Source organism: Dermacentor andersoni, chromosome 2 (genome assembly GCF_023375885.2).
Source record: "Dermacentor andersoni chromosome 2, qqDerAnde1_hic_scaffold, whole genome shotgun sequence".
In the NCBI taxonomy this organism is placed as follows: Eukaryota; Metazoa; Arthropoda; class Arachnida; order Ixodida; family Ixodidae; genus Dermacentor; species Dermacentor andersoni.
In genome coordinates, this window is record NC_092815.1 from 43,147,732 (window position 1) to 43,169,694 (window position 21,963).

Here is a 21,963-nt window from a genome sequence, read left to right on the forward strand (position 1 = left end):
CATTACCGTGGACAGTCATTGCGAGATGGTTCTGCCGCAATTGTTTCTCTAATATTCGAATTTTAATGTTGTTGCAACATCATAGGTGTTACATCTCAGTCATGAAACCTCTCAATAAAACCTATTATACAAGAATACAGTCCTGCGTGCTTGAGAGATGCATATGATCCGACTGTATGTACAAGTTGTAATTATCTCGTAACGTATTGTTTGATCACGCGAACCAGAGATGCGCTTAATGGCACTACTCTTCAGGTCAACGCTTCGTGTGCTATAAGCCGGTTTTCTGGTGTTGTGATCGTTTGCACCGCGAGCACTGCAAGAGCAGTAGCGGGTACAGTCTCCCTCTGTGACAAACGGCATGCCTTGGTAAGGTCATGATACCGTCGTGCGTATGAAGGATAGGGAGAACGTATCAAACCCAGTTCCAGTGTATCAAATGCTGTCGCAGAAAATTAAGAAACAATCAGCCGGTAAAGACTGATCTTCGCCGTTGCACATGTCCGTCTTGAAGTGTGACAGCGTTGCAATTATTATTATTATTATTATTATTATTATTATTATTATTATTATTGCTGCCCTCCTTTTCTTCTTTAATTGCTTCGCTCGAAATTGTGTCTTCGCCTCATCTTTAGTGACACGTGCTTCGCCCTCGTACTGTCGTCTGTGCTTTGAAACACTATTTCGTCGGTACTCGTGTTGGTCGCTCGCGATAACCATTTTATATTTCCTTTAAAGTGAGCTTTGACAGTGCTGTGGTCTGTCACGCCTTTTATTTTCTATCCACCACATTGTAAATATAGAACTGCCACTAGTACACCCTTCTCCATTGTGTTCATTGCCGGCAAGTCCTTTAGTCATCCTCTGTTCAGTCTGTCTTCAGAAATGTAGCGCGGCAACGTGTAGGGGTGCTATGACGTAAAGCTATTCCGAACTTTTGTATTCTAATCCTGCAATCTGTCCTCCTCGATTGGTCAAAAAATTTTCGGGCCACCCCCACTTCGCCTGTCTCTCGCGTGACGTCACGAAAACCGCTGATATTATGTGTACGTCATGTGTATGTGTCTGATATTATGTGTACGCACTGATTATGCAGGATTAGACCAAACGAAAGAAGAACAATTATTTCTGATTCGATGCCTTTTTCGCGATAATACTCAGCCGTTGATTAATCGTTTTCGGGCTGCGCCCACTTCGCCTGTCTGTCAAACGACGTCACAGAACCGCGAAAACTCACCGCGTCAAAGTGACGTGCACGCGTTAAAGACGCATTAATAGGCCGAACAAAACTTATTTATTTATTTTTTTACTGAACATCCGGAAGCTTCCCTGTTCCGAAAGAAATAGACGATGGCTGCCTGCCGACTGCTTTGACACTAGATACTCTGAGCGACCGGGGAGCAGCGATTTATTTGCGTATAATAAACATTTTCCTTAGGAGTATAAGTTAACAAGCCCTTCCGGCACGTATACGACTTCACTTCTTTGCTGAGGATCCGTTCTAGCGGCATTTTTAAGGTGCCGTTGCACACCGCCACGATATTCGACCAGCCAACCATACCAAAGTAAGGGGATACGGACCAATCGCAGACGCTGGCACCACCTCCCTCACTCTGTTATCTACTTTCACTGTGCTGGCTGGACCCTATCGAACCCCTCTCGACTTGAGCGTGCTCCTCGCCTCTTTTCAGCCAATTCTATGAGAAAATATGATTAATGTAGTTCCATGCTATTTGCCTCGAAAGAAAAGAAGGTGACCTCCCATAAACGAGCAGCACATTTGGTTGGGCTTTTCAAACAACGCTACGGGTTACCGGCCGATGCTTGCGTCGGTGGTTACGTAGATTTGATGTCAGGGGATTGGAATAAAAGCAGATTGGAATAGTTTTAGGGTATATGGCCCCAGGTCTCCATAGAAACATCACTGCTTCTTTCGGAAACTGTACACGTTTCAAAGAAGTGAACGTACTCCGCGCCTCGCGAGCGCTTCTCCAATCGTGAAAAGGCGGGCTATCTTCGTATACGCCGACTACCATGGAAGCTCTTCTACGATTACGGCGTCGACAGCAAGTGAACACGCTGCTCTCCTTTGTCAAAAATACGCTCCTTTGTATTCTGCGAGCCTTTTCATTACTGCTTTGTTTCCTTTTTTAGCCTTTCGTATTATCCCCGTCGAGAGTCTAAATACGGTGGAGTGGGCGCTCGTTTGAGTGCGTTCTTCTCCACCAAGTCCTCATGGGCGTCAATCTTCTTTCATTGTTTCTGCGTTTGTCTTTTAGGAAGCTCAGTTTCAGTCGACCTGACGCTGCCTTTTTCATCTCTGTCGGCAACGACCGCGGACATATGTGCCTCTTGGATTTTTTGAGCCTTCTGCTGCACCATAAAGTAGCCAATAAGCCGGTGTGCTTAGGGCTTTGTCTCTTCTGCAACGCAATTTCGCCCCGTAATCCACCACAACACGGTTCCACACCACTTGCGCTGTATTCTGTTCTGAGCCGATGACGTCATTTAATACACCACCGCTCTGCGAAAGTGAATGCTGTTATATCCTGAGCCACTGCCATCTTGCTCTCTCTTCACGCTGTGAACGCTTCGAGACCCACATGCGCGTAGATCACTCTGATATCTACTTTACCAATATGCTTCTAATTTTATGAAGCGTCTTTCATTGCCTCCGTTAGAATGCGCAGGCATTTGAGTGTCTCAGTACACACTTTCAGTCTGATATGTCTCTTCATTGGGTGCGATGATCTTTTGCACATATCAGGCACGATTCTATGCAATATAGCACTGCTTACTAGGTAATTCAATGAAATTCAGTAATCATTGTTTCTCGTTTCAATAGCCTTATTGTACTACTGAAAGGTCCTTCATTGAGCGACCGTACTATACAGTATATACAGTACGTGCTCTCACATTCTGCACCCCTTCCCTAAAGGTTAGCCAACCAGAGATATCATCTACTTAACCTACATGTATTTCATTTGCTTTAGGTCTTTCTCGCTCTACCTATCTCCAGTACTTAAACTTGACAGGTCTCTACGACCATTTATAGACTAGGTATGCGCCCCTTCAAGCATGCGTGTAACTAGTGCTTTCTCTTTAACCCATTTTTCAATGCTTATTCTCCTTCTCACTCCTTTCTTTTTTTCACTGTTTCAGTTTCGCCAGACCAGGGTAATAAACCGGACTTGCATCTGGTTTACCTCCCTGCCTTTGCTTGCTTCTATGTGTGTTTCTCTCTTTCTCGCTACCCTAGTGGGCGCGAGGCCCACTACTGAAACCATTCGTTGTTCGTGGTGCACTCGTTGTTGCTCCGAAAGTGGGATTATGTGACATCGCTGCGCCGCTTTGAGAGCGCAAAAGGTTATGTTATCCAACAATTTAGGAGGTTTATTTTATATTGGTTTTTCATAAACGTTGCCCCTTGTCGTTGAACAGTATTGACTGTCGTATTAGAACAGAAAGAAAGTTACTCGAGACCGCTTCTAAGAATATATCCAGCCAAGGCCGCAATTTGTTTTTGTTTAGGTGGGATTATTGGTTTATAACGTAGCGAATATGCCTGGTCTATGGTAGTGTCAACGTTTCGGACATTTTCGACAAAGTGATTGGGCTGGAGGTCACTCCTGAGAATTTCATTATGAGTAAGTTTACTTATTGTCAAATGCTGTCAGCATGCAAGAGGTGGCCCCGTTAGAGTTGGTGATAACGTTTGCCGCAGTGAAAAGTATTTGATGTGCTATTTCATCTTTTTCATGGGGAGTGCAAATAAGGACGACCTTGACTACTACATGACACACGCATAAAAAAAGATTACTTGAATTTTACACTACAAAATCAAAATATGACCACTCGCCCCCTCACTTCGTGATTTCGCACTTTTCTTTCTTCTGCGCTCTTCGATAATTTTCTGCTCTAAAAACAGATAATTCAACCAGCATATCGTCCGTGTTATTGTGCACAGGGGCGCATGATATCGAGATCGACTGCACGACGCGATACGCTTCTTATGCAGGCTAATAAAGGCGCGCGCTGGTCCCAAAAGCTCTGCATTGTGCGGGCAATGAAACTTAAGTTGTTACAGAGATTTATCGAACAACAGTATAGTTGGTCAGTTAAGGGAAAAAGACACTGGCAGCCTCAAGTTATCAAGATAATGAAGCCGCATTTTCTGGACGCAGACGGGCAAAGATAACAATCTGACTGGAGTGAACGATCTGATACATGGCGTGGGTTCACGTTGTCCGCGACAGTGTTGATAATAATAATAATAATAATAATAATAATAATAATAATAATAATAATAATAATAATAATAATAATAATAATAATAATAATAATAATAATACAATAAAATTTACAGGTCATTTACAATTCAAATGCAAAGCTTCAGCTCATTCGAAAATCTCCACCGTTGTGCAACTATTCTAATAACCTCAAGAGGGATACAAAGGATAAGAAAGACGGCATAGAATTAACCAAAATTGCCTAAAGATTGCTACAACCACACTTCTGTGAAGTATCTCTAACCACTCGTTAGGCCCGTTATTATAACTCTCTAATTCATTGCGATTTTTCTAATTGCCCAGAATATTTTTGGAAACGCTGTTTGGCTAACTGTATGTGCCACATATTTGCGAAGTTCCACCTTGCTTCGCCGATGCTTTCTGCCCGTAGGAATTGTTTGAAAGCATGGAAAAATCTTGTGAAGGCATTGTGCACAGTTGCACAGTTGCACGGGGGGGAGGCACAAGAAGGATGTGGACGCGACAGATATGACGTGAAGCTCGCCTGCGCAGTAAGAGCTCTCTTTCGCAGTTAAGTTAACTACAAAGCAAGGGGGTTCCTTTAAACTGGCAGGTAAGACGCATTCGGGTCACAATCTTTGAAATGCACTGATGGTAAAAAAGAAAAAGTCAGAAGAGTGGCAGCTCTGTTTAACAAGTGCAACATTTCTGGATTTCTTATTGCGTGAAAGAATCAATAAATGATCGTCCACTCCCCATTCCCTATATGCAATGTCCTGATTAGTTCCCATACAGTATTGTTGAAGGCTTGAATACAGACTACTTTTCCTATTTCTTAAGTTTAAAGACCATCGTAATTCTTGCGATTTCGCGCCTTCAAGGGAACAAACCATTTACGTTTCTTTTTATATCCGAGAACCTTGCTCCACACATCTTTGCGACAAAGCCGCGCTCACAAGTTCCAACCGTAAAGCGCGAGGAACTATGAACCCTCTATAGGCACACTTATATTATGTGACTTAGAAATTGAGCTGGGCTTATATTAAGTAGATGTAATAAACACGACCAAACAACCGATTTCTTGCACCCAGTGCAAGACTATTCTTTCGTCTGTGTGTATTTTTGAAACACGTTTTTTGTGGGTCACTTCATCTTCGTAGACTAACAATTGTGGCTGTGTCACTATGGCGTTATGCTTCGGAGCACAAAGTCGCAGGTGTAATAGCCGGACGTGGTAATCACATTACTGCGGCGGCGGACTGCAGAAAAAAATAATGACCAACCCTTCCCTACCGGAAAATGGAGGTAAGCGAAGCTTTTCCCCCGGGCAGCTGACCTTCGTCACGGTTAAGTAACCCACAGGTAACGGTGCCGGAATGCTTCGGCCTCCGGCTCCCTCAGATCGGGGTTTTCCTCTCGTTGCTGTCGGATTGCATGGGCTCAAGCGGCCCTAACGGCTGTATTGGCGCGCCGACGGCGAGCCCTTTCACGGGTGAGTTCTCGCCGCCGCTCGTCGAAGGCTTCCCGATCCTCGGGGGAACGCACAACGCGTGGCCGTCACATAAATTTTCCGAGACTGAACTGAACGGAAACGAAGCCGGCGCAGCGCACGCGAAACACTTTCCTGCCCTTTCCCTCCCCGGCAGAAGCAAAACCGCTCTGATTGGTGTCGCGCGTGGCGTAAACGCGCGCCTATGCAGCTGGAATCTTTTCCAATGACTCACGCTCCGGTGCCGGCGCATTTGTCAACTCATCAAATTGTCCTTTCGCGCACCTGTTCTGCTCTGGGAGCAACTGGTTTTTTTTTTTTTGCATGACCACGACAACGCCAATGCAAGCATCGCTTGAAAAATTCTTCACGGTTGTATGCCAATCTGATAGCTGATACATCAAATGCATCGAAGCTGTATGCCAATCTGACAGCTGATAAATCGAAGCTTTATAGCGAGTTCTTAACCGTTTGCTGGTGCACTAGGGGTGTACTGGTTCACAGCGTCGCTCTAATGCTGTTCGTGCTCGGTAATAGGTGGCTGTTCTTGGTGATTGCGCAAGCAGCGATGTAGCTACACAAGACCAGTTCTACCTGCTGCAGCTGCGGAAGCGTCTTCCTGACCCTCAAACGTGGAGCATGTTTAGCGCGAATTGAGAAAAAAAAATTGACTCGGCATCCCGACCCTGTGAAAGTGGATGGCCAGCGAAGGTGTTAGAAAACCACTCAAATGCCGGCGATGTTTTATTACTTGAATATTAGTTTTATTGCTCTGCCTTGTCTTAGCACGACACCGTTGTTGAGCGTTACGATTTTGCGCTCTTCGACGCTCATCGTATTCACGCTGCTCTTCGGGAGTCTTAACTTCGCATGGTCTACCCATAGCGGTCTTGCAATGAACTGAATAAGTTGCAAGGCAGGCTTCCCTTTTATATATGAAGTTACGTGACGTCACTCACTGATTCGTATGCTGCTGTTGCCCCTTTCCCACCGGAGCAGCTTATGCAACTGTAATGTTTACCGGGAAATACACGCGTGGAGAAGGAACATGCCTCGCATTGTTCACATGCACCTTATCATCCATCATGAGATTTTCAAGCTTGTGCTTTTCTTTATTGAAATAAACGCTAAGCTGTGTGTTGTATACCTGATTTCAAAGGAGATATGCACATTTTTTCGGTTATTTCATTGTTGTTGTTGTTGTTGACGGACACGAAAAACCCCGACATTCTACAGGCTAGCATCTTCGCTGTAGGAAATCGCGCATTATTCGTTAAACGAAAACAGCGCATATAATTTGTTGTCTATTCGAATGGGACATACGAAAGCTAACTTTTATTTAACATAATTTATCGTTACACTTCGAAGCAAACTCAAGGGATCCGAAACACGTAGCGGTGCACTTGCACTCGACATCGATCGGGCCTTCACCACCACCAGAAAATTGTTGCGGGACTCCTTCTTAACAACCTTGCTGTAAAAAGAAACAGATCTGAAGCGGAAAACTTCGTTTTTAACACTTTCCGCTTCTCAATATTCTCTGCTCTGCGAGACGGTGTCCACCTTCCGCCGCACGCCTTCATTCAATGACAGGCTTGCGCATGTGATGAGAAGACCAAACCAGCAATTAACGACCAGGAAATGTTGCAAAAGAGCCATAGAAAGTTATCGCTTTAGAACACTGCACATTTTTGCTTTGGGTGTGTGTTATAATATTGCCAGTGGTCAAATTAAGCCAAGAGCACTACGTTATGCGGAGTGCTTCAAAACTGTTGTCTTGCTTTGAGACGTTGAGGTCAAGCATCCTTCAAACATTTCATCTGACGCATCCAACTCTACGCTTGTCCACTATCATCGACCCGTCCTCAGGCTCGATGAACAAAGGAATCCATCAACCATTTCCTGGGTCGCCGTAGAGCCTCAATTAGCTACAAACTAGAGCATCCGGCACGTTATGTATACTGACGGCAGAGCTAAAAACGAAACTACACTGCCGAAAGTGATCTGAGACGATAAATACGCAAGTGAAGGTAAGAATAAAAAAAAGAAGTACGCAGCCTTTGAAAGCGTCGTCCCACAGTGTCACGGAGACCCGTTATACCGCTGCTGCCTACGTGGCAGACATGGTTTCTAGAAGTTCATGTATGAGCACGCTCGGCTTCCGTTTGTTGCGCGGTCGCGACACGAAAACGGTGGGTGGCGGGTACCGCGTTTTATTAGGGACAAATTTTACGACCGCTTATACGAGCGGCGTCGTAAAAAACGAATTTGTGGCCATCAGCTATGGTATTCGGTATTGGCAGAGGCTCGCCAAGCAATCTTTGCTACTGCATCGCCGGCACCAGTATAGGAGCGGCTGCTGCGTAAAACACACCACTTCCGAGCTGCCTCTTTCCTGCATACCGCGTCGGATTTCCAGATATGCGTCATTCACTCCGTATTTTTTTTTTTACATCATCGCTCCCCTTTAACGGCAGCTGCACTCACCGCAAACGAGAGAAACATTCTGGGTCCTGCGCCTGTCACATTCACTAGCAACTCGCCAGACGAACATGAAAAATATAAAGCCTCCAACAGGCGACTATGTTTCAGCCAGGAATGCGCGCGTATACGCCGAGCTTTGGAAAATGATTTGTCCGTTGTGAGTTTGTCCCAGAAGTACTCCGTGATGAGGGCAACGATAACAACGATGATTGATAAGGGTACATAAATAAATAAATAAATAAATAAATATATGCACCCTATAATAATAATAATAATAATAATAATAATAATAATAATAATAATAATAATAATAATAATAATAATAATAATAATAATAATAATAATAATAATAATAATAATAATGGAGTAGGCTGTATGGGAGACGCCGCCGCAATGGGGTATAAGTGAAAGTCTTGTGCGTTCCGATGAGGGTGTACGGGACCACTGCACCTACTGTGGGGCTGGTGGTAGCGGTGATGGTGGCTTATTGCCAACCGCTTTGCAAAAGGACGGTGACAAACAGTCACCTAGCTTGCTTGATTTACTCAGGTATGCCATACGTCTTCTTCATTCTATCATTTTTCATACATCTCCTTAATCTTCTTGTCTTTCTTCAAGACAATCCAACCATTTCTTGGAATCGTGGGATGGAGCCTGGCGATAGCTACGACGGACACCGGGGGCGGCGGACATCATCACCAACCGAAACGGCTATTGGAATGAGTCCATAATAGCTTAAGCTGTAAAACGCCTGTGTCCCGTGCATTCGGGGCACGTTAAGGATCCCGTGGTGGTGAAAACTAACCCGCAGTCTCCAACTGTGGCATGCTTCGCTAACGAATCGTGGTTTTGGCGCGTGAAATTCCAGAATTCAAATCAATTCGTCGGTCGACTAGGGTACAGATGTGACGTTAACAAATGCAAAAGTTCCATTTATTCACCTAATACAAAGCTTACACTTGCTGATGCAGCAAGTAGAGTTGCCACGGCCTAATCATGTAATTGTGCTCGCTCTGTATTCGTAGAAGGCCCGCCGCGTCCCTCTACCTTGCTGCCTGAGTCTGTTCACTGCATTTCCGGACCCTACGGGCACTATAGCCCCGCAACCATAAAATTTATGCAACAAATTGCACACTTGTAAGCCTTGTAAACAACTAATGAGCGACCACTTCCGCTCGAATTGACAGACTTACTGCTTAGCTATACGCTTCTCCGAACGTGCAGCGAGAGGCTAAATTTAGCTCTGAATGCGTCATTCGCGGGGCGACAACGGCGCCATCTGTGCACGTGGTACATACACGATTGAGTAATGTTTTATTATTTTTTTCTACACCTCGATACCAAAATAAGGCGCGCGTGGGCAGTACGTTTGCAAAGATGTAAGAGTTATTATAGTTACGTATTCGCAACATTTTGTTACACACATGTACGTCACTTGCGGTTTTAGCAAGCTACCCTCATTCTGACCAAAATAAAAAAAAAGTTTTTCATGTAACGTGCAGCGACATCCTGAGCCCTACCCACCCCCGCATCCCAAGCTGACTAGAGAAGAGGCGGTGATCTTCCGCAAGCTACAGACCGGCACATCATCCCGCACGGCACCCTACTGCACACCATGTATCTTGAGAGCTACACTTACAAGTGCGCCTTCTGCTTGGCGCTCCATACTCTCTACCACATTGTACAGGAGTGTGGGCACAACATATAACCGGACCAACCGTCGAGCAGTAGGAGGCGCCATGTGCACGCCATGTGCAGCAGAGTGCCGCCTCTACCCAACTGTACGGGCGAGTGGGAACAACCCATCGATAACACACATAACCACACCAACCTTCGAACAGTGGGAGGCTCAGCTGACAAGCCCGAGCTCTGAAGACCAGCATTGCCTGGTGACCAGGGCCGAGCTACCGGCTCGCGCCCACGGCATCCTGAAGTAGTGAGGCCGCCCAACTCGGTCAACTCCACCATTCAGTGCTCCGCCTCATGTAAAAAAGAAGAAAAGACAATCCATAACATGATTCACCTCAAAGACAAAAAAAGAAACCTTTTCACAATTTACTAATTATTGCTTTGTATCCTTCTTGTTTAAGTTTCTGAGTAATTGTTGTTTTCCGGCGCTCTGCAAAGCTGTGCGCTGTCACAAGAGTTGATATTTTTCCTAACTTGATCAAAGATTTTTCAGTGCTTTCATGCTGTTGAAAAAAGAAAAAAAAAGAGCTGCACTAAAGCATTCAGGACGTTATCTACTAGATAACGTATGAACACTACTGGTACTTGTGGCTCCGGGGCAATGCCCTGACCTTCATTATCATCGTGCCGATGTGCCAACGAGAATTGCTCGATTATTACATCTGTGGTATCCGCCCCACCCGGCAGATTTTGACGTCATCGTCGGCGCCTGCATTATAGTTACTTATGCCCGCAGAAATATTATTTGCATGTCGTTTAGCCAGCGGTGTTCCTTCATATTATGCGGGCCTCCCGCCAAACGAGCAGCATGCCTTATGTGCTGCTTTGGAAGTTCGGCTACATAAAATTCTGATCATGTAAGCGATTTTCCTTTTCGTTGCATCTACCGAAAATAATTCAAACGCACCCCTAAATTTATTATTTACGAAAATCCAGCTTAACCGGGTTCGCCTTGACTGGGAGTCCACTGTACATAGTATGCATCAGTAATATGGTGCCAAAACTGACTCAGCTTTAAATATTGAACATCGATCCGGTAAACTAACTCTGCGATGCAAACTGATATTCAAATAGAACCTAAATCAGCCTACCATGGCACCAGGACTGTTCTCTAAAGAGAGAGAAAAGTTTAAGGATGCGAAATGCAGAGATGCGGGCCTGAGGTAAATTCCTCTAGCCAGCTACTCTGCGCTGGGGAAAGGGAAGTGGGAATGAAAAAGTGAAGTTGAGGCGCTTTATTGGTGACGATGACGACAGGTAGAGGATGTGAAACATATTGCAAGAAATTTGATCTACTCAAAGCCTATAGTGTCCTTTAACTGTTTTTATTAAGCGTAATAGCTTGGAAACCGGCTACACCGCTCTTGTTATTTCACAGGCTTATGAGCTACGCCTCAGCTACGACCACGGCGCGCGCACATCGAGTGGCGTCCCCTGGCGTCTGGGATCGCGACCCTTTCGGAGTAAGAGGGAGTTGGCGGAGAGGGTGAGCGCGAAGGCGGTCGAAGGTGCGCTCGCAGGACAGGGCTTCGCCTCCACTTGTTGACGGGTAACCAGCGCTGGGAGATGTGGTCCTTCCGGGACCTCGCCGCTTCGATCTCGCAAGCGTTAACGTCGCCGTATCCGTCGGCGGCGCCCATCGGTTGTGGAGCGGGGCCGTGGCCCGGAAAGCAGCAGACGACACTTTCGACGCCGCTATAACTCGCGCCCGCTCTCCGTTGAATGAGGAAAGCAAGAAAAGGAGGCGTATAAACAAAACGCATAGCCTTTTTCTTTTTTCGCCTTCGTGCGTATGTGTGTTTACGCGTTGTGTCGATCGCACGTTGGGAAAGAAGTTGCGCTTCCGGATCGTTGCCCGCTGCTAAAAGACGCCGCTCTTCGAACGCTCGACGCTCGACTACTGTCTGCCTATAGGTGCTCACTTGTGCGTGAACGCGGGCTACGTGAATATTCGTTTATTGTCGCTTTCCCTCACTCGGTGCACTGGATACTGCTGCGATGATTGACACGCGCCCCCGCTTGTCTGCTTGGATTCTGCGCTGGGCGCTCACCTGTCTCGCGCTGCGAGGACCTCGGCCTGGAATAGCATTTGAAGGTGAGCGCAGCCTTTTGCTTCCAAACCGTCGCCTGTTATTACAACCGAAAGGGTTTCGTAATGCGTAAGTTCGTTTGGACGTGGACGCAATGCAAAGTTTTTGTTTCCGTTCGAAAATTGTGAGTCTTACAGGTAGAGGAATGCGGCAGAAACACCATCGACGAACATCGTGTGAACACATGCTAGTGCTGCGTGACTAATCCTTTATTTACGAAAGGTGACGATTAATCGACAGAAAGAGGGAAATGATTGAATTCGAATAAGACGGTGACTACTTTACTATGGATGTTATGACAGTTGAATGTGAAATTTATTGAACAAAACAAAAAGAAAGGCTACTGACTAAATTTTACGTTCTCTGTCGAGTTACCTATCTTACTCAAATCACACCTCTACTAATTAGCTTAATTACCAATCATCGATGGTCGATATGTGCTTGGTAAAGAAAATAATTCATGTTATTTCTAAGGTAAGCTGCGTACGGAAAGGAGTGGGCCAAGTGATCGTGTTAGTGGTGCCCGAATACGAAGCGCCGTTTTCCGAGTTCCTGTTCGCGCCGGCCTTCGCCGAGCGCCACGACGTTCATCACAGACAAAAAGTTGTGTGTTTTGGCTGACCAGTGGTAGTGATTTAGACTTGTACGAAGTAGTAGGTAGACAGCAGCAGCAAATTTAGGTTGTATGATAAGACACAGACGACTATTAGGTAGAAGACGTCATGCACGGATTTCTCCGAGTATACATATAGTCCGCGAATCACGACGTCGCATGATAGTGCCATATTACGTCCACTCGAGTGAAACATAAAGAAGTGGGAGGCTTTTTTTTTTTCTTTGCCTATAAGTTGGCTACCGAGCATTTGATTGTAACCTAAAAACGAAAAAACAATATGATTTCCTGATAGAAACGAGGGTTAAAACCGAAAAGCATCAATTTCCATTCCCGGCAGCTTCAGCGGAGATTGTGCCGTGGTCTCCTTTTTCTTTTTTTTTCCCCTCTGGTAGATGTGGTAGTGCGAAGTGTGGGCTCGAAGGTGCAGGCGGCTGATCCAGATAGATAAATCAGTGCAATTCACATACTCACAGGTCTCATCCGTATAAATCAAATCAAATTTATTTATCCTTCAAAACGCATGGAGAGGGCAGTTGCATAAAGCTGCTTGAAAAGACACCTTGACTTGGCAATGGGCCCTGTAGCAGGTATCCCCCCACACTCTAAACTGGTGCCATTCGCTTCCGAGTGGGCTCCTTCAGCGAGTAAGCCGTTGAGAGCAGCTCGCGATCAGGACCCTAAGTGGGCATAAATTGATGCCGTATGTAAATAGTGTCATTTCCCAGTATCATTTGCCTCACATATCCAGTTCAGTCCCAACGATGTAATATATCGTGCTCGTCATATGAGCTGCAACTCGCACAAGCTTTGCAAATCGCTTAGGCGTTGTAGCCTATAATGAGTGCGATAGTACATAGTTGAGTACGCGACTTTCTTTTTCCAGTTTTCTGCAGTCTTGTCAAGGAGAATAGCATAGACATTATGGCCCGAATAAATTGACCCTCGCCTGCGCACACAAAGTGCCTTCATTTCACTTCAGTGTGCTGCTTAATGCTTCACACGGCCACCTTCATCAAGACGCTGCCGTGTTCCACGTGCATCGTCAGCAACGGCGGAAGAATACTTTTTATTCCCTCTCTCGTAATGCGTACAGCCAATGATTAGCTCGTACATGTACTTTCAGCCATCGATTCAATTCATCTTATGAAGAAGCGCAACATGTCTGGCGGTACAATAAATCCATACGAGTGCGTAATGACGGGGACTTGTTAGAAAAATGCGGAAATCATCTGCCTGCCAATTCCGTTTTATTTGAATGGAGTACTCCGGGCCTTTGGAATAAGACTGCATAATTTTGACACATTTATGCACGGTCCATTATATTTGAGGGGATACGGTCGGCCCGTAGAGAGAGACCGCATGGAGAGAGCGACAGACAGACGTCGCCATCGGGGAGCGACCATGCGCACGCCCGCGTGTGCCCGTCACGCCACCACGGTGGCCAATTGGTCAAACGGGCGCCAGGACACGGCACGAAAACCACCTCGCGGGCATACGCACCACGCGCGATAGCATGTCGATCGCAGGCATCGAACGAAAGGGGGCCAGCACCCGTGTGATGAACATCGGGAAACTGCCCGCTTCCAATGTCATTGCCATCGAGCTCGCCGCCACAGAGAGCCACTGGCCACGTCAGGGGGCGAACCCATTACAAGGAGCAGGCGTGCGTGGCGCATTTTCTAGGCTAGCCGAGCATGCACACTCTGCTGGGTTTAACGAGGGATGCCGAGGCATACTACTACCTTTGACCTGAATGTTGAAAATCTTTTTTTTTTTTTATTCAAATTCCCTCGATGTCCTTTTTTTCGTTTTGTTTATGATTTCTTACACGTCTACGCTTGTGTATTGTTTGTAAGTACATGACGCGCTCGGAAGATGGGGAGGGGGTGCGCAAAGACCATAGTCTCACTGTACGTCGCAACTGGTGATAGTCTAGGAACAGTCGCGTGACAGCTTTGATAGCTAGTAGAGACGCAGGTCCTCTTCAAGTATGGGGAGTTTATTTGCGGTTCAGAAGAGCAGGCATTTAGTTTTGTTGGCACTTTGGTAAGTCAAGTGACGCGCGGAAGGGGATCTGTGAGGGAGGGATGATCGTTTAGCGATGGGGAAAACGTTTTCACCCGTGTGATGGCGTGTGCACCCGTGAAGCATGGAGCATTGGCCACACGAAATATGATGCGAACTTCTCAGCGTGGTAGCGGAGCAAACAAACAAGCAAAATATAAAGTAAATAAAAAGGGCAAACTAAACTAGCTAAATATAGTAACATAAACAACAGGATGCTTAGCATCGGTGGATCCAAAGGTTCGTAAGCTTTATAACGCACCGAATGATACCTAGGATGAAGGATGCCGAGTACGACAGTAAGTTTAAAGAAGGTAAAGTTATTTCATTCAAGAAATTTTGAGCTGGCGGAAAGATGTCGCCATGGGTGTGCACTGTGAGAAGCGAACTCTGTCCGTAGTTTCTCACTTTTCAGCCACGAGACTTGCTTAAAAAAAAAAAAAAACATTTCATCATGTTTATTGTATGCAAATGGCAAATCTGACTTCCCGCGCGGTCTTTGCAGCTGAAATATTAACTCAGCAATGCAAATGAAGTGTAGTATGATTCCACAGATATTCAATAGTGAGGCAAGAACTCTCAAACGGTTAATTCTTTTTTTTTTTCGCCACCGTCACGTTTATCAAACACCCATATTTTTTGTTCCGAAGAAATACTTTCTCTCTTACCTGCGATTACCTTCCATGAGAGACAGAGCAGTATATTTCAGGCATTTGCACAATCGTTAACATAAATTTACACGAGGTTAACGCCACCTGAAACTGAATGCACGTTTCTAAACTGCCGAAGTGGCAAACCGGGCCGGTCTGAGTGCTAACTCCTTGGGTTTCGAAAGCGCTGCAGCAAACGATGGTGAAAAGTGATAAAGAAGGAATCGTGATTTCCACACAACAAGCGCGGCCCGTCATGCAGAAAAAAAAAGGAACGAAAATGCCGATAACGTAAACCAGAGTGACGGAACAAGATTCGAGAGAACATTAGCTATGCAAATGACGGCGTTGACTCCAGCTATGCGCTGCCAAAGAGTGATGCGTTCCCTCGAAACCTGAGAGCCCTGGCCAAACAAGCTATTTTGTATACTTTGGTCTTGTTCTTGCATGAGCGTAATGTGGTTTTTATTGTCGTTCCACTGTGCATGCGTGAGAAGCAACCTTCTTTTTGTTTTTGTTTTTGCTATTAAGAGGCTTCCTTTCGCCGAACTGAACACTCGGCTGTGCTCAGCAAGCAAGCGAGTTTGAGCCCGACTGAGGGTTTACTCTGATGGACAGTTCTCTGCTAGTTAAGCAGAGATTAACGGCTAAGCGCATGTTCAGCAAAGGAGCCCAATATTCCCGCCAACGCTCACTTTTGCGTGCACGGTATGTAGAGCCCATAGAGGCCTTTGGTGCTCACCGGCGTGCGTCAGCCCCTCCTGTATACCGCAGGCTCCGCTGGTTAAAGACTGACGTGTTGCTGCGCATGCGCAGTGGTAAATGAGCATTCGTGGCGAAGATGTGGCCTCGGCGGTGAGTGACGAGAGAGCCGGACTATAGCCGGTTACAGATATTGCGAATAATTAATTATTTCCCCTCGATAAATTGCGACGAGATGAACACGCAGGGCCAGCACCAAAGTTTGCTGTGTAACGATGCTCGTGCACAATACGCGCAAATGCAATTGCTGCAATGACAACAAAAAAATCACAAAACATCACTGCGCGTTACTGTCGTCACATAGAAGCACACCCTTCGTGCACCTAAAACGAAGCATGTATTCGTCAACTAGCTTCTTTTTTTTTCTTTTTATGCATATTCATAGTCGGAATGCTGCAGAAAACGTGCCTTTCTTTTTTCGGCACGAAAAGCTCCGAAAAATTTTATTAGTGCCGGCATCTTGAAAGCGACAAAAAGGCGTGTGTTAGCGAACGCTGAGAAAGGCAGACGCCTCGTGCCGCGATGAGACGAATTCCTCCCCGCTACGCGTACCTGCACCAATACGCGGTTCACCTTCAATCGTCATTAGTTACGTGACACAATAATTTTGAAACCAGACGATGGTTATCTCGTTTTCTTCTTTGCTCGTTAAACTGCGCACGAAGACAATACTTGCGCCACTTAAATCCTGAGTGAGCCGGTGGTTTGCTAATTGTGGTAATGACAATCACGAAAAGTTTTTTACAGTTAAAGTGAGAACTCTTTTTTTTTTAATTTTGTCGCCTTGTGTGATAAGGCTCGGTTTGGACTGCATAGTGTTGCTGTTCGTGCATCTGTGCAGATCCTCATCTTAGACTGCATCGCGTGTGGTCATGTATTGTCCTGCGTGTGTTTGGAACTCTGTATATGCGTGTAATGTTGGCACTCGGTTGGGGTGCAACTTGTCGTCTTCTATCTTCCTATGCTCATAAGTGTATGGGACTGTATGCTATAGATTTTTCGAACTTATGATGTTATTAATTCTTGCTTTACAATTTTTTTAATATCACCTTTACTATCATGCGAAAAGTACCAATCATTACCATTATAGGTCGACTATATTTCTTTATTTTATTCCCATTTCAGCAATAATAAAACAAAATGCGCGACATGGCATAGTTCGAAAGTTTGGGCGCACTAATATTCACTCGCGTGAAGGAAGGAAAAAGGAATAACACGACCAAATTATTTACATATAGACTGATACGCTAAATCTGTATTTCTGTCATTCTTTCCGGTTGATTACTACAAAGCTTATTTGTTAATTCTTCCTAACGGAGCGTAAATTGCGGCGATTGCTCGGTCCTTTGTCAAATCAGTGCCTGAATTATCTCGCTTTTCGTTACATACACCACCCGTTCATATTTTGCGAGACCACAGATCAAAGGCTCCGCGAGAAACCCTGCAAACGTTTCGTTTTACCACAGACGACTTCGAAGCTTGTGGCATACTGCCAGTCGTAAAGCTGATTTTTTCATAATACCTACGTGTTTTATATACTTGTAGATTCAAATACAACGTCTCTCTCAGCCATATACAGCGTGAGCTTATGTTGTTCGAATTGTCTGCACGCAATACCTGATGCGGAGGGAATGCTCACGAAGGGAATTGTTTTTCCCCGCTGCTTTAGCCAATTCTTCCTTCCTTGTAAACATGCATATAGTCAGCAAATGAAGAATTCCTTAGTGCAAAACGCAAAAAGAAACAGTGCGTAATTCCTTGTAAGTTTGTTCAGCGAAGGCTTTCTAGTTGTGAAACAGTCAGACGGAAATTCACGAGTACTGTGTGCGCTAGATGACATTCTTGGAGAAAAGCCTTGGGCACGCTCTTTGCCACCCTCCGGAACGCATAAAATAGCGACAAAACTTATGGCAGTGGCATCGGTAGGAAGCTGCAGGATCGGCGATGAGAGAGGAGAAAGAAATGACATGAAAAAGGAAGTTTGCGTGAAGGACATTGGGCACATCGCTTGAAAAAAGTTGCAAGCTTTAAAATTAGTCTAAAAGAATTGATCTCCGGATTTGGCATCTCGCTTTATGGTACCTTATCTGATGAAATTAAAAAGTGAACATATTAAGACGCACTATCTTACACTTCAATAGTTATCACAAATATAAGAGCATTTCCTTTGTATACTCGTTACCTTGGAGGTAGTAAGTGCTGTAACTACATCCAACTCCGATTCTCGTCTTCTCTCGTCGTGCAAACAGTGGCAGACTTCGCTGTAAGTCGTAGCATGTGCACTGCACAATATTTACACCATGTTCACCGAATGGCGCAAGAGCACGCGAGACGAGGTATACGTGAGAAATCACCGAAGCAAGATTTCAACATGATGGGATTGCGCAAGGTGCAGGAACCGCGCATACTGTCTGTTCTTTCTTTTTTTTTTTCAAGTTTTCATTTCAAGTGCACCCATTAGAAAGCGTCGGGATATATACGTTTCGCAAAGATACTCAATATCGATTGCTCAGTATATATGTAGTACAAATTGTCTACAATTATTGCGTTCAAGAAAGCAGCGCGGGACTGTTAACTCAGTACTATCAAATGCATGATACGTCATGAAACAATAATAAATCATGATACTTACTTACTTAAATGGGGTTTCATGGCGCAAAAGCGGCTAAGGCTATGCTGCGCCAAACACCAAATCATGATAACCAAGACGGAAAGCAACAAACCACCGGCTGGTCCCGGTTAAGTTTACCAATTGAGCATCCGCATGAAATATGGATCTTTTAGTGTAGTTACTGAAAGGTCAGTGTAAATTAGTAATCTATAGGAAGAGTTAGCAAGTTGAGTAGCTACAATTCTCTTAAATTTCTTTCGAAGCGCGCGCAAGTTCTTGTTATTGTTGTGCAAGCAACAACAACAACAATATATATATACATATATATACGCTGTATGAAAATGCAAAGAAACCACGTCATAGGGCCAGAAATCCACGGAACACAGTCCTATACACTCACGAACATATATGTACAAAAGGCAAAGACAAGTCACACCTTAATGAGTTTGTAAACAAAGTCACAAGCAATCGCAACCGGCCGCCATGCATGCTGTGATGAGCACACAAACAGATGAGAATACAAAGAATACAAGAGCGCATAACACGTAATATACGAGCGGTTATAAAAGTTAATGATAGAAGCAAGTTGTAGTTACATCGTGTGCCTATTCAGAGCGTTCTTTAGGACTAGTTGATTATGCCTGTGCCTTTGTAAAAACGTTCGAGTACGTTCAATGCTTTTCGCCGTGCTATTTTCCATGTCTATGGGCCCAGCAATCTTGCGAGTGAGAAAGGTCGGTGAGGATCATTGAAGTGAAGTTCTTGTTCTAGCTGCCGTCTTTGCGTCGCATATATGGGGCATTCGAGGAGTAGATGGCGAACGTCCTCATCGTCGTTGCCACAGGAGCAAGCCGGGGAACAAGACCGAAGAGGCGCGTGTCAGTAAAATATTCAGTGTTTAATTGACATTTTGGGACATTAACCCATTACAATAAACAAAGGAAAGCGCCTTCGAGGAGTGCCGAGCCGGTGCTCAATGAACTCGCGTGACGCTTCAATGTGTGAGCGTTATTTGAGCGTGCTTCAACCTATACTCACTGTGTGGCGCGCTTGTTCGTGCGTGTCTTCTATCATGGTTAGTTAAATGTAGCTTCGCACTGTCACCTGCCATTCTTCTCGTCCAAGAGTCAGGCGCGTCGTCAAATCCCCCCCAGAGTTCTCCCGCAGCAGGCAGTTCTCGATCAGGCGGTGCCTTTCCAGTCAGGTATGGTAAAACGCCGTGGCGTTCCATAATGATGGAGCGCCCCTTCGCTTTCCAAGCGGATACGAAGTTTCCTTGTCAAAAGCCCGTCAAGTTTACGCTGGCGGCTCGTTTATCAAATGCGCTTTCAAACGTGATGCCCAGATTTTTTTTTTCTTGTTTTGCTGCTCCTCTGTCGGTGCGTGTTGTCTATACTGCGCATGGGTGAAATCTCTCTTGCGCGATATATTGGAATTTTCTTTATATAGATCGATATTTGGCAGGCTACGAAGCATTGCGCCATGTATTTTTTTTTTAAGACTGGGATAGTTGCAAGCTTTTTACTTTTGTGTGCATGTGCAACGGGAAAATACTGCTGCGCGACACTGAACGAAGAACAGCCTCAGAGGAAATCGGAAAATAGACAGCCCTGTTTATTGTTTCTCGTTTCTCTTACTCTTGTTTATTAACTCCATATCGATAAGAATGTATTGCTTCTTTCACCTTTTACACGCTCTTCTTTTTTCGTTCAGTATGCAAAACCAACAAGCTCAACTTTTTAGCCCTGCTGCACTGCTGTGATTTGCACTGCACTACTAGAAAGAAAACAGCGCAAAATAATGCTTGTCACTTTTTCTTGTGCCCTTTTTCGCGCTGTCTTTGTTGTAATACCATGCACTATTTACCTTAACTTAGAGTAATAATAAGGGGCTGCTCAAACATTATTGACACATTGCATCAGTAGTAGGCGCTAAGGGTTGAATACGCTAAAGTTCTTTGTTTTTTGTTTTTTTATTGGGCAGGCGAGCGGCGGGTATGGGACACAGCGTCAATACTAAGTCAAACGTTGCAGTGTCTATAACTTAATATTATGTTTCATGACCTTCAGTAGCGGATCACAGAGGTCACAGTCGGTTCCAGAGCACCTGATAGAGAACTCAGTTCCACGCTGCGACAGTAGCGTTGCCATGGAGACGGAACAAAACGCCCGTACCGAAAGGTTTCTAACACGTTAGGAACTGCAAAAAGTCAAAATTATTCCGCGGCCATCCTGTACCGCTGGAAGAGGAAGATGACGCCGAGTAGGTCGGACGCGCTCCGATCGGCTCCTGCTTTTTCTCGATCTCTTGGAGGTTTATGAAGTGGTGGCCCGTGAACTTTGCGTGCATTATTTCAGTGAAGTTCTACCGAACACGTGGATACCAGTTTTTTGGAGGTGGGTGGAGTTTCTGAACATTTATCGCCGATCTTGTGCCGACCACGCCGGACTGAGTGCTAACGCTAAACTCAACGGCGCCGATCTCGTCGAGACGCTGGGCTGCTGCCGCTGGCCTGCGTTAGCCTGTAGGCGCTAGTTCGCCGCTTTTTGTGCGATGGAGAGTGAAGACGATGGGGACGATTTAGCCCCCGAAGGTTTTGGGAAAGATTCTGGCTGGATAACGGTCGCCAAACGGCGCGTTTACAAGAACGCTTCCGGGCGTCTTGGCGCAAACTCGTCCGCGGCCCACCCTGACGGCCAGGATACGCTGCCGGACCGAAATAGATATAAAGAAGCTAAAAGCAAGATTATCCGGGGCAGCAAGATGCCACCACTGCCAAAGGACGAAATGAAGATTGTGGTCAGACCCAGAGGCGGACTGAGTATTACCAAGGCAGGCCCAACAGTGGTCGCAGAAGCCATATGGGCTGCAACGGGTATCAGTACGACGGAAACAGAATGGGACACTATGTGCCCCAATCCGATGCAAAATGTGATGGTGATCAACACATCTAGTCACGAACACGCGGTTCGTTACGCCGCTGTGGAGAACATTACAGTCGCCGGGAAGCAGCATGAGGTGAGCGCGTATGTTGCTGCGCCGCACGCCACTTGCAAGGGGGTAATTCGGCGCATCGCAATCGAGGACGGACCTGAGGTCATTGACAGGAAGATCGTCAACCGGAGAAATCCACTCGCGCTCGGTGCAAAAAGAATCAAGAATACTGGAACTGTGGTGGTGTTATTCGAGGGATATAAGGTCCCAAATTACGTTGCGTATGGGGGCACTCTGATCAGGTGCACGCTTTACCACAAACAG

General features: G+C 45.6%; 1 protein-coding gene across 1 annotated transcript in view; it reads left to right on the top strand.

Annotated features, from left to right (window-relative positions):
• The first annotated feature begins 11,298 nt into the window (after nucleotides 1–11,298).
• The window catches only part of LOC126542630 (neural cell adhesion molecule 1-like), a 165,698-nt gene continuing 155,033 nt past the window's right edge, over nucleotides 11,299–21,963 (top strand). Inside the window, exon 1 of the mRNA XM_055077214.2 lies at nucleotides 11,299–12,007. Within this exon, the coding sequence (XP_054933189.1) occupies nucleotides 11,911–12,007 (97 nt within the window). The 5' untranslated portion in view covers nucleotides 11,299–11,910. The remainder of the gene's footprint in view (nucleotides 12,008–21,963) is intronic.